The sequence below is a fragment of the Falco rusticolus genome, chromosome 12 (assembly GCF_015220075.1).
Source record: "Falco rusticolus isolate bFalRus1 chromosome 12, bFalRus1.pri, whole genome shotgun sequence".
NCBI lineage: Eukaryota > Metazoa > Chordata > Aves > Falconiformes > Falconidae > Falco > Falco rusticolus.
This window is the reverse complement of record NC_051198.1, coordinates 21,273,661-21,287,693: the sequence shown is the minus strand read 5'-3', so window position 1 is coordinate 21,287,693 and position 14,033 is coordinate 21,273,661. Positions and strand designations below refer to the sequence as shown.

Here is a 14,033-nt window from a genome sequence, read left to right as displayed (position 1 = left end):
ATCTAAACAATACTTTATTTTTCATTTCACATTAAAAAAAAAAGACTCCAATCCATTTTGTTTCATGCTGAACTAAATGTATTTTAAAAAATACTCTGCTTTTCAGTTAGGAACTGGAAAATCTGAATATAAAAGAAAGTGAAACATTAAGAAGAAAAATGCAGCAATGTGTGAAGCAGATTAGAAGACAGACTGATGTTACTGGGTAAAAACAGGGTTAAATGACATAAACCAAAGTATAATTTCTGCGTCTATAATAGAGAAGAAAACAGAGTATTTGGGGGCAAGTAGGTAAAAGACATGAGAAAAAGGAGAAGGTGAAGTTGTATTTTGTCAGTTTTCTTTTGAAAGAAAACAGAAAGATCCTATTAGGAAGAGAAGAAACAGGAATTACAGAAGGTAAAGAGACAGCCGAGATAAACATGGCTCAGATCAACAATTGAAGAAAGACTTTTCATTGCAAGACAAAGTTAAAATCAGGGATACGGAATATTATTAGATGTCTCCTCAAATGTATTTTCTCCAGCACAGAGTTTATTGTTCACATTGTGGAAATCCATTCATTAAGTAAGATATTCTGTGATAATATGTCTGTGGGTAACTTGACTTTGTGTTAAGTCTGTAAGCTGCACTAGAACTGAAAATAACAGGTTTTTCAACTCTCTTTTTAGAAGGGTTTTTCTGTTTACGCAGTCAAAAATTCAAGAAGAGTGCTAACAAACTCATCGGGAAAAAGGCAGGACAAGAAGTTACATTCTTAACTGCTCAAAATAGAATATTCACGATCACATGCCAAATTGTAAAATATTACCATTGAAATTGCTAATTGGTACAACATGAATATAAACTTAGCTACAACAAAGCTTTCATCTCATGACATTACAGTGCTACCAGATGCTTTTCATCCCCAAACCGTTCTGCATTCAATCTATCTGTAAATCTATCTGTAGGCCACTTTGATTCTGTAGCTTCACTGTGGGAAATGTAGTATTTAGACCAAAAGTTACTATTTGGTTGAAACAATCTGTCTACGTAAGTTTATTTTTGTAACTCTTCCCTCTCTTCCTCTATAAACACTGTGTATTTTAATAAGCAGGGGGAAAAGTACTAAGATTCCATAATAGCAAAAGCCTTTAAAGGTCAGTGAAGCACCAGAATAGCCTAGTAAGAACTGCTGTAAAATCTTAAATGCAGATTTTTAAGAACTCAGATGAACTGTCAAGGTATTGATGATGCGACCACAGTGCAAGGAGCTGTCTCTTGAGGTTGACTCCAGGATATTAACACTAAATCTCTAACCTATTTTTGTCAATTTAGCCATAACAAAAAATATATCATTAACAGTAAACACAAGCAAAAAAACCCAGTAGGTAAAGTCTATTCCAAATATTTTGTTCAAAGATCTGTCGCTGCACCAGCTTTTCAATTTTCTAACACAGAGCTTTGTGCAAAGGACCAAAATCTTTCCCATATACAACACAGGACGGTACTTTATTACAAAGTTAGGTGGACTTTATTTGGTTACCACTTGCTGCTTTTCACTGGATTATAAGAGTCATGTGCTATAGTCTACAAAAAACTTAATTACTAATTCTCCAAACTATTGTCCTTGATGCCTACTTTGCATATATTATCTAGGGAAGAAACCTCACTTTTTAATAGATATATAACAGAAACACTCCTGTTAAGCAGCATTTGTATTTCATATGCAATCAAAAAAAAAAGAACACACTTTTTTCCCTAGTGCCAATGGAAGTGAACACACACAGTGCATGACGTCAGACCTGAACCCCTAAGTACTTTAAAAATCTTTTTCTCTGCCCTCTTAGAGAATCCTCAGTTTGCAACAATGTTAAATGTATTTATTTGTCTTCTTGCACCATAATTCCATGGAAACAGGATATTTTTTACTTACATATTCATCTCCTACTGTTATTTTCATACACTGTGAAGTTCTGCTTATAAATTCTACTCTTAAGCCAAAAGGAGTTAATCACAGGGAACAACACGGCCATGCTGAGGGCAGTTAAAGCTCATTTTCCTCAATGCACAGGTTAAAATCATGCCTCCACAAGCTTACGGAACAAGAACATCTGATTCTCTTGGCTTTTCAAAATATACACAGGAAAGATGAAACCTTGCTGACAATCCTTCAGCAACAAAAATCTGATTCACAGCATGTTACTTGTCAAAATGTCTCTCTGAAATTTTAAATGTTAATGTTATACCACTAATCTCTTAAAGAACTTTTTTGCACATTTCTTCTGCATCAATACAACTGAGAGGTTAGGAAAGGAAATTTGAATCCTAGTAGGCAAAAGAGGGAACTGAATCCAGGTCTCCAACATTTTAAATAAAAGTACTCATCTGTCTTAACCACCAGCCCAACGCTGAGCCCTGAAGCCACTGTTCCACTTTGATGCAAAAGCTTGTTGAGGTGAAGAGGGCACCCAGGCACCAAACAGGCTCCAGCCCAGCTCTTAGCCTGGAGCCCATCTCCAGAGCCCTGCTTCTGCTCGGAGAAGCCAGAGAGGCAGAAACAACCCAACCCAGAGGCTCCACATCCTTAATTTGTGGCTTAAGCACTAGATACTTTATAAAACCATGTTTCAAGACTAAAATATTTTTGAAAAAAAACATTAAGACCATTCCTGGGAAAGAGAACTTAAACCACCTGAAGAACTCAGCCCTGAAAACAGAGGAATGTAAAATAATTATGAATGTCAAAGAATGGAGCTTTATAATTTTGAATTCTGGCATCTAAATCCCACTTACATGCTATAGAGGCTTTTGCAGAGGTGTTTGCCTCAGTTCCTTATCACTCCTGCTTCTGTTTCCCCTAATTCACGGAAGAACTGAGGATCAATATGCTTAAGAAAAAGAAGCCCTCAAAAATATGATATTCGTAACAAAACAGTTCCTTAAACTAAACCACTGATACACTTTCTGTATACTAATACCTGCAAGAAGCATCAACTTTTTGTTTCTGAAGGTAGAACTGAAGTGTTAAATGATGCTCAAAACAGCATTGTTTGGAATAATAAGATTCTTATTACTAAGATTAGAAATAATAATAAAAAAATTTAGCAAAGAGGTTGCAAAATAAGAATTAAATGAAGAAGCAAGTGCCAAAAAAGGTCTTTTTATTTGCTTTTTAAAAAGGTTTCTTTCTAGTACTGCATACTACTGTCATTTTAAAGCTCTGTCAATTTAAAAAAAACACCTTGATTTTAAGTATTGTCAGTCTGGATGTTCTAGGGGGGGTTTGTTTGGTGTTTGGTTTTTTGGTTGTTTTGGGAGAGGAGTTGTTTGATTATTTTTTTTAAGAAAACCATTACTTTTGAAATCACACAAAGCTACCTATCTTTACATGTTAGAGAGGAAATTCCAACTCCTATTTGTAGCTGGCTGTCCTGTATAGTAAAATGAAGAGAACATACGGTTTTCAGTATTTTTCTTTAAACTTATAAACTGAATTTGCAAACATTGAAACATACAGTTTTAGGCATCTCACAAGGATTCAAGTTTAGGAACGCATCATTATTTATGACAGGTAATTATTTGGGGGTTTTGCTTAATAGCTTCCTTGAAGAACATTCCAATTAAGTATAATGTGCATTTTTATTCATGTACTTCACACTTTACAGTATTAATATCTAAGTCAACTTAAATCACACACATGGAAGTAAATATTTCAATAATATTTCCATGATGCAACTTGATTTTAGGAAACAAAAAGTATTTACTTTGGGTAGAATGACATGCTTCAAAAATTACCAGTACTTCCTATTCACAAATTCCAATTTAGAAATCATTAGCAAATAAATACAGTCAACAGTGGTAGAATTCACATCAAATACGGAATTGTTTTGATTATTAAACTACTATTAATGTAGTTGAAAATCAGATTATCTGAAGTGATAAAATTCACATTTCTAATCAAAAGCTTTTGTACTACCTTGTTTTTTACCCTCAAGAGAAAAAAAAAAACCTTCTGGATGCCGAATTTTACAAAGCACATCATTTTCTCATGGATGAAACACTGGAAAATGGAAATAGTATGAAAAATAATATTTTTTTCATTCACTACAGTCAAAGGACTAAATCCTTAAAAATTCTACGCACAGCTTTAATTTACCATAGATACTATAACATACAGTGCTACAAAACCTCCTTAGATGTGACAATACTACACAAATACCAATTTTAAAGTAATTTAAAATTAATCTTAATAAAAATTAAAACCTTTGTGGGTTTTCTAATAAGAAAAATACAGCATTATTAAAATAAGGTCTGTTTTCAAACTTTATGATACCGTAATTTAGTCATAACATGAAAATAACAAAATAAAATGTATATATTCTTAACGATGACAAAACTACATTCCACTCTTTTGAAAGACTTTGAAGAAGTTCCCAGTGAGATTTCTGTGTTGCTTTTCCTATTTCATGAGAATTTTCTATTAATACTTTTTGTTTAAAGGGTTTTTAAATTATCAGCTCTGCAGAACAAAACATTAATTCTCTACTGGAAGGGAAACATTTTAAGTTTTCTTTAACTTCTGTTTGCTGCATTTAAATTACACCTTTGGCTTCCTTGCCAGATTATGAAAGGTCACCTAGTTGATCCATAGACTTAATGGGCTTGAAATTTACACAGCACACCCGAGCAGCAGCGGAGGCAATTGGAAATGACTGTACAATGGAATTTACAGCATCTACAAAAGCGCTGTTTTTACATTGCAAAAGTCTACCAGCTTTTTATAGAGTCATGGGCAAGGAGGCGAGCAAGAGCCTATTATTGAATCCTGTTTTCTGAGGTAAGACATGTAGCATAAAGAAACACTCGGGTACTAAAAGCTGCTAGATGTTTGTGCTAGCGATTTAGTTAAGAACAGCTGACACAAAATGCAGACATTTTACCTGCACTCCTGATGAAGCTATTGCTAACAGCTCCTACCCAGACTCACTCACACCTCCCCCTCTCTCTACTCCCTGTCAAACTTGTAAGACCATGGAGATGTTACTGTGGGACAGCTTCCAAGACCACAGACTTCTTTAAATGACAATGCTCTGTCCAGATGGAGTTACTCTGTGCTCGCTGGGGAGATGCATAGCAAATAATTTTTTTTCTCTTTTCTCTCTTGATTACAGTCTTTCAAACTGGGAAAAGAGAAAAAGGTTCAGTGATCAAACAGTAAGCATAGTTTATGAGTAGTCAATCTACAGACTAGTATTTGATTGCATAAACATTTATGCAATTATTTTTTACAATGAACAAATCCTTAATATTAAAGGTAGGTTTATAACGCACTTGTCAGTTGAGCTATCTGCCATTAACAGTTCACCCAGCTCTAATTTAATCTGTTAGTGGTACCCCTTTTGATTTGTTCAGCTCATGTTTTATCTCACAATCAGAGGATCACCAGGTGTTTGCAGTTGGAAAGGATCTGGTTCAGTTCTTAGAGCTATCATACACACCCCAAAAAAGGGCAAGAGGTAGAGATAAGATGGATTCTCCTGGGGCAGCTGACAGCTGATTAAGCCCAAGAGAAAGACAGGAGCTGTGAAAGGTGCAGCTCAAGGTCAGACAATATGAGGATAAAGCCTGACAAGAGGGTAACTCACCAAGACTGAAAGGATCCCTTGCTAAACACACCCTATGAACAGAAATGCTTATCTGATAACAAATACAGGCTGCTTGAATATGCAAAATTAGTGATTACCTGGAGATCCTCAAGTCTGAAATGAAGAATGCTAAAGAGGAACATTTTATGTTACACCGCAAAGCCCAGGAGAAGAAGAATCACCTAAGTAAGCAAACCAAAAACTAAACTCAGAAGTTCCACAAACATGCAAGTTATAAATTTGCAGACTTGGTAACTTCATCTGTTTGTGTAATGTCTCTGATTAGGATTTCCCCCACAGGAAATAAATTGGAGGAGAACAGTGCACATGCTTTTGCTGAAGGGTGCTCAAACCTGCAAACAGAACTGTTTCTATGTTTTTCCTTTTTCTTGTTTCCATGAAAGGCAGTAGAAAAAGTGAGAAGATATTTGTGTGTATGCAAACAAGAAAGAATTCAAATTATAATAAATTAAAATAGTTGGGAAAATCAGTACATCTAAAGGAAAAACATTTAAGTTTCTAAGTTAAAGAATATTATCACCACTGAAACAGCAGCAGCTGGTAGTGGAAATTTCATGCTAGTGACAACCTTGATAATCTTTACTTATAACCCCTATAAAGCCACTTCTGGGAAATTTACAGTATGTTTTCACAGTGTAATTATTTTCTTTACTGATCTTCGAAATTGCAGTCCAGGTTGGGAGATCATATTTATGCCACAGAGAATGACAGTCTGAGAACCTCACAGATTCTCAGATAAAATTCCCGATTCATTCATTCATCCTGATGGAATTCTCACTCTGTAGCTTTTTGTATCGATGAGCTTTTTCCAGTTTATTTTTTTAAAGATTATCACAACTAGACATACAATTCTAGACAACACATTTGTCACTGATGGACTAGCCTTCTGAGAAAATAAGAGTATTGCTCAGAAGGATTACTTTGATTTAATCTAGAACAGTCATTCACAGCCTGTCATTTGACTAGGGGCATTTTAGAAACTGGAAAACATCATCATACACTCAAAATAGTAATATCACGTCTGAAACATAGTTTCCATTATTTGCTGACCCAAATATCAAAGACTGAGGGGATCAAACTGAGTAAATAACTTCTTTCAAGCAACTCACTGAGTAAAGGCAAAAGATATCAGGCTTTCATTGTTATTTTACTCAGCGCACAGATATATGGAGAGACAAAAAACAATCTTTATGCTGGCTACATGACCAACTGATGATTTTATCAAATAGATTAAATTCTTTACATTGCTGACTTCAAAGAATTCTCCCAGTATCTTACAGTCAGGGTCATGGTGATAGATCTAGTTACAAAACTAAGAACTTGCCTCTCATCTGGACATCAGCAAGGTAGTTGAAAGTTAATGTTAAATTCAAGTTCTGGTTTTGCTAATGTGATGAAGAAAGCCCTGGTGTTATGCTGGCATTTTTTTTTAAACGCCTAAAAACTTGAAGGCCAGGTGGACTTTGTTAACTCTGCCATGGCAGCGACACGTACACTCAAAATGCTCTGACTGTCCATATGGGTCAGCATATCCCAGAAATGGTATGTGAGTACCACTGATAGCATTTTTTTTTTAGCTCTGTTATCCATGACTGTCAGCAGCAACTGGAATCAAATTATTCTTGTATCTTACTAAAATGTCCAGTAAGCTAGAAATGCAAATTAATTGAGAAGTGGTGGATGTACAACATTCAACTAAGGGCTCTCAGAACCTCATAATAAGTCAGAAGCTAGTTTTCAGAGAATTAGTTTTTTTCATCAGAAAGCTTTATACTCTTAATTACTGACAGAACAGGAACCACAACCCTGGCTAGCCTAGACATGGCAGAATGACAGACCCAGAACTGTTGCTTTGTGGAAAGCTTCCTGACCTGCCCTGGGACCTGCTTGTCAATGGATAAACAACAGCAATACGGCACACACCTATGATGGTGTAAGGCAGAACATCCTCATGACAAAGATCCTTCTCTTGATCACAGTGGAGATAGCAAGTGAGTCATGAAAGGGATGAAGTACTGAATTTAGTTACAGAGTTTAAAGCAACTTGCAAGGACTATTGCCTCTTACTCGGGATTCATTCAAACAACTGGATGTGAATGTCTGTACAGGTTCAGGAAACATTTCAGCATTTCTGGATAGCTCACTCAAGGGGCTTGTTCGATCTGTGACAGAAAAAACCCTATCACCCTGCATGACAGAAATTGATTACCAAAAACAAGTGGCACATGTTGAAACTGGTCAACCATTTGGCTCCTGAGATGAGAGAATGGCTGTGGTCACCTGAGGCAAGCTGTAATCCTGGAAAAAAATAATAAATAAAAACCTTGAAAACATACTAGAAGTGTTCTACAAAGTATCGAGGTTATTCTATATGGGACTGAAACAGTCCCAATGCCTAGTCCAGTGTTTCTTGGATGAACAGATAAATTATATGCCAAAATTTGCCATGAATGACTAGACATACTTATACAACAAAAAAATCAGGGGGAAATAGCACTCACAGATTTGGAAAGCCAATTAATTTTTAACTGTGATGACTGAACTTATCTAGTAGGAGCTCCTTATCATCTAGTCTGATTCTGTTTGAGTTCTTGAGACTTGCATCTGTCAGAACAGAGCAGACACCACTGGCTTCAGGGCACAGTACCCACAGCTGCCTCTGCTTCCCCCGCGATGCTGACCCAGCCCCGAACAGAGCACACCACGGCTTAGCACTTCTCAGCTGCCAGGCACGGCGCTCATGGACACCACACAAGGGCACACCAGCTGAGGCAGCCGTGGCACTGAGAAGCCGTCGGCTGCCACTGGCCAACACTACCATGAAATGCTGCACAACCAGCCAAACACGGGGAGACTGCTTCACTTGCCAAGTCCTGTCAAGTTCTCATGCAGCCTCAGTAACATGATCACCATTTTCCAATCACCTAATAATTTTCTTCAAAGAAATTGCAGGAGTCGTCTTTCCTACTGTGTCAAAGGATTAATTGTGATCTTTCATATTTTACACCACTAACTCAAATGAATGCAGCAAGCTATTCCCAAGATAAGAACACGCTCACTGTTTAAACATAATTGCCCCTCACTTTGATGGACATAATTTTTACAAGCTAACTGAAAGCATTTATGCACCATCACATAGGAACTGATCCTTTTAGGTAGAATTCTAGTTAAAATACTACGAACAAAATCTTTTCAGTCTTTTTTTTTTTTCCTAGACAAGTCTTAGTCATTTTTTTGTTAGCAGTTTTAAAGTATCATACTGGTATTTAGTAAAGATTTGTTTATACATCTGAATTTTAGTATTTAGCCTTCAAAATACAATCCTGAATAGACCATGCCGTAAGAACACAGTAGTGAAATCATCAATAGGTCTAAAGTATAAGAATTTGCACAAAATCCACAGCTTGACTCTATAACGAACAAGAATTCCCAAGAAAGAAATGCCACTCCGAAAGCTTTGTCTCTGAGAAGTTTATAAACTGATAAACATCCATTACAAAGAATACTGAAAATATGCCACACATAAAGGGCAACATAGAACAAATGCCTTAAGCACAATGCATAAACCAATGTACACTAGATGATGAACCGTTGTCCTCAAATTGGAGAGAGTACACACCTGTGCGTGCAAAAGCGAGCATTTTTACACGTTGCATGCATAAATGCCTTCACTCCAAAAAATTCTAACTAAAATAATTCTCTGACACTCTGGATATTTATAGTAAAGTAAAATAATCCTTTAGGTACGTATGATTGCCTACGCCATCCATTCTTTGTTACAGGGATCATATGTGGGAGTTCAATATGTTAGAAGTGGAGAATGTTATAGAAAGAAATAAATATAAATTTAAGTCTCCACACTAAACTTCATGTTATTGACAATACATAATGAATGATTACTAGATTTGCTTAGCAAGAAGAGGTGTGTTTTGGTCATCCAAACTGTACTTCCAAAACTAATCAAAAGAGAAAAAACATCATCTTTGTTGTTACTCTATACCAAAAGCAACCTATGGGATGGTGAAGAGGGTTACACTTGTTTCTTTGATCTTTTCCAAACAGATTTCACTCAATAAACTGCTTATATGTTTTTATAATCACATCATACTGGAGGCTGTTGTTCACCGTCAGGAAAATTTCTTCGGGTGAGAAGAATGAAAAGCAACTAAAAACAGGTCCACAGGGATTTCCTGAAGAAAAATAAACAACATCCCAAGAGATTCTAAACTCCAAGATGGGTGAAAAAAATTCATCTACCAGTGCACTAGAAGAAAAATTTCTCTAAAAGCATCAACAAAGATCTTCGTAAGGAAACTATACTCAGACAAAACCACAACATACAACCCCTGCTATTAACTTTTGATACAATGGCCGATTTCTCTCAAATCTGAAAGGGACACAGTCGCAGATGACAGCGGCGACTGCATTCTGGCTAGCCCATATTAGTTCTGTTGCTTCCTCCTCACTCAAACACACGCTGAACTTGGAAGCAAGTGTGTGATAAATAAGGGGGCTGAGCAGGAACTCCCAGTTACATGGGAGAATTGCAGCAGTACAGCACTGTTACACAGCAATAGCACTGGGGATAATAACCGCTAATGCAAGAAACTATGTGCAATGTAGGAAGGTGAGGAACAGGGTGAAATCTTGGGTGAGAAGGACAGTTTCTGATATGTTTGTACACTTGAAGCCATATGTAGCTTTGAAACCTATTTAAAGAATATATTAGTATCACGTCCTCACTACAACATGCACTTGTCCACATTTTGACAATAACCAGAGAGCTGCAGACCCCACTTGTGAGCCTGCCACGACGTCTGAAAGGCACTGAACTTGCTCATCTACCAGATCCCCTTGTGCATAGCTTTAAGGTGTTAACTGAAAAAATACTAAACTTCACAGGATACAAACTGTTCTTACACAATCAGAAGGCAGATGATTAGCTAATAAAATACCTTAATATAATATCAGGCACAGACAGAAGCAAAATGTGTTTCTGCAGAAGAGATTAGCATAGATGTTTCAATGGATTAGGAAGTTTTAGTGACAGAAGGTATATTTCATATATAAAATCCACATAACAAGAAGCACTGGAAAAAATAGGACAACTGTCTTGTGTCCAAGAAATATCTTTGTAAAACAGCTGTCAAATATAAACACTTCTCATCAACAAAACACTCTGCAACCAAAAAAGGCAGATTTAACTCAGAATTTACGTGTACCTCATCATGGATTTTATAATGGTAAATATCTCTGAACGACTGGATCTCTCCAAATTGAAACAACACTTACCTTCTCCTGTTAAATAACTCCTGCCTGGCACTTATGATTAGTTGGATGTAAAGATTGCTGTTGGTTTGTTCTAGCAAAAGGACAGTTCAGGAGTACAAGCAATGTGTATAAATAGACTCAGAGGCAAACACCTGAGAAGGGTAAGAACTAATTAAGCTCAAGGACCATGCTGGCATAAGAACAAATGGTAATAAATTGACCATGAAGAAATTCAGGTTGGAAACTAAACAACCTGAAGTTATGAGATGAAAATTCACAAATTTTTGATCAGGATGTTTGACTTAACAAGGGCTTGACCTCAAGTGGCCTAGGATGCCCCCCCCCCCCCCTTCCAGTCATACATCATAAAAAAAAAATAAACGTTAACGCTCTTGCAAGATAACTGCATGTTAAATCCTGTAATAAATCTGCTTACTGAAAAAAATATGCTATAGGCTATAAATAATAATAAAAAAAAACCTATAAACTCAGATATGAATAATTTCCAAAGGTTTAAAAATTGATTTGCATAGTTCCAAAAAGCATAGATCCTCATTCAATCTATCAAGATTATGAAGGTTCCTTTCCAGCAACAGGTAGGGCTAAGATAATCTGCCTAAACTCCATCACAGCAACAAACTCTGGAAGAGCCTTTCACCTCTAACCAATATTCCTTATTCTTGTCCCTTCCCCCAAAAAATGCAGGGAGAAAAATGCAGAAATGGCATAAATAAATATAAAATAACATATAAAAATATAAAATCATACATATAAATATGATATATAAAATAATAAACAACAGTCTGATATTCTTTGATGTCTTCTGGAATGTGTTTTTACTCTCTCTGCCACAAAAGCTCAAGAAAGTAACACAGAAGAATAACCAATGCACATATGGGATATACCAATCAGCCAAAAGCCTGGCCCACTCACTGGCCTCTTTGACTGACTTTGGTAAGTTTTATACAAGAAGCTATTGAACACACACACACACAAATTTAGCAAGTACATTTAGAATACTCAATGTTTTGTTTCAAGGGGTGCTTTTTTCCTAGCTGTGAAACTAGCAAACTGCATTAGGAAAATTCACACTAGGCAGGAGGAACACTTCACCCTTGGAACAGACTGATTGGTACTTCTCAAGGAATCATAAAAAAGCTCTTCTGCTGTCAGTTGAACCTCCATTAGATCAAAGTTTTAGTCTCAGCTTTTACTAATTCTAGTTAATATATTTTTAGTCATTAAATACAATGGCATTTTATTTTGATTATTTTTTGTAATATTCATGTTCAACAGAAATACCATTTTAACTGATCCAAACTTTTTTGAAAATGTAAAACAAATTAACTGCATTTTCTTTCCCTTCTCTTTTATCAACAGTGAAAAAAAAAAACCCACAAAAAAATGTGTTTACATACATACTTAAATACATACAATGTCAAATAAAGATGCTCCTGCTAAATCACCTTCTCTTTCCCCAAAAAATCCATTATTGAGCACATATGGAGCTCTAAAGAACATTCAAGCACTCCTAGTCTAGGAAGCCCTGACCACATCACAAACATTTGCTTGTGGACAAAAGCATACTTAAGTATTTACAAAAAAGAAAAAGGAGATGCTGATCACTGCCCGTATAGTGATCTCCTGTGTTTTTTTGATAGTGATGTCTCAGTCTACCCTTAATTACTGTTGCATTGCTTTATTAAAAACATTGAAGTTAAATTATTTGGGGGAACAAAAACTTTTGTTCATCAGGGAGGTAGGTTTTTTCAGCAAACAAAAGTCCTTTGCAGTTTGTTGGTTTTTTTTTTTTCTTTTTTAATTGAAATGCTGTGGGTAGCACAGTAAAGATTATACCATTAATTGTATTTATATGTATTGGCATGTATACACATACTCACCACTATATCCTATTTACAGACAGGAAATTTTGAAGTAATTAATAGGAAAAATATGGGCATCTTTTGCAGGTGGAAAGTAAATGTACTTACAGAAGCTCTAAGGAAATTATCGTTGTGCTAAAACAGTGCTATGACTGTTGAAAAAAATCGAGTCGATGTGATAACTCTATAAATAGACAAAGTATTCTTACAAAATTCAGGACAGTATATATCACTGCATTCTTATTCTGCCTCATTTAATACTCACAGACAGGCTGTAAGAAGGTTCCAGTATCACTGGCACTGACATCTTCCCTTGAAGATTCAATTTTGTTAAGTAAAAAATCTTTTCTCCCACAACCCTCTCTTTTTTCATGCGACGTACGCTGTACAGTCTAAAGCGAACTGCATAATTCCCAATCATCTCAGACTCAACGTGATTAAATTTGAATGTCTCTGTGAAGACAGGGCACGGTCCCCGCTGGATGCTGGTTTTTGCTCTCTGCTTCTTTATAGGGAGAAGAACTAGGTGTACTTGCCACGAGCTCCCACCTGTCCTGCTGTATGTGGGAATGTCTGTGACAGCTGTCACTGTCACCAAAAGCTTCTGTTCCTGTGAGTCATAGTCAAAAGTCACATCCAGCGTGCCATATTTAGCTACTGGCTCAGGATCAAAAGGTTTAGGAAGCTGTGAAGATGATCCTCGAGCTGACATATCCTGAAGAAGAAGAAAAAAGATTTTTTATTTATTTATTGTATTCTATTATTAAATCTAGCATGGAAATAATATGGCTTTCTCTATGCAATATGAAGAGACTATGATCTTTTTGTTCATTTCATAAACAAGGTAATTAAACACCAAAAGCCTGAGGAGATGGCTGACTAGCAGCCAAGAAGAAATTGAAAGACTTCACCTGGCCAATACCACCCAAAAGCCAGGTGCCAATCAGACAGAGCTCAGATTAAGTTAGGCTGCATTTATGATTTCTTCTGTGCCCACTTATTGAAATGTATATACTTTTGTTATGAGATAGAACTAGCTTATTTCAGTGCAAGTATACACACATTTTAAAGGTAACGTATCACAGTACTTCAAGAGCTGGCTAGTGACTGAGGGCACGGTGAGACATCAGCAAATACAGGAATTATTACACCTACTTGCACATGCAGCTCTTGTTGCAGCCCACGAGGGTTCTGTGAATGTGCCAAAAATTGTCATGGCTTTATTAACGTA

General features: G+C 36.3%; 1 protein-coding gene across 5 annotated transcripts in view; it reads right to left on the bottom strand.

The window, feature by feature from the left end:
• SYT14 (synaptotagmin 14) overlaps window positions 1–14,033 on the bottom strand; it is a 93,908-nt gene that overhangs the window by 16,789 nt on the left and 63,086 nt on the right. For all 5 annotated transcript variants that reach the window (XM_037405910.1, XM_037405911.1, XM_037405912.1 and 2 more), the window contains one exon: window positions 13,068–13,517. In XM_037405910.1, the coding sequence (XP_037261807.1) occupies window positions 13,068–13,517 (450 nt within the window). The remainder of the gene's footprint in view (window positions 1–13,067; window positions 13,518–14,033) is intronic.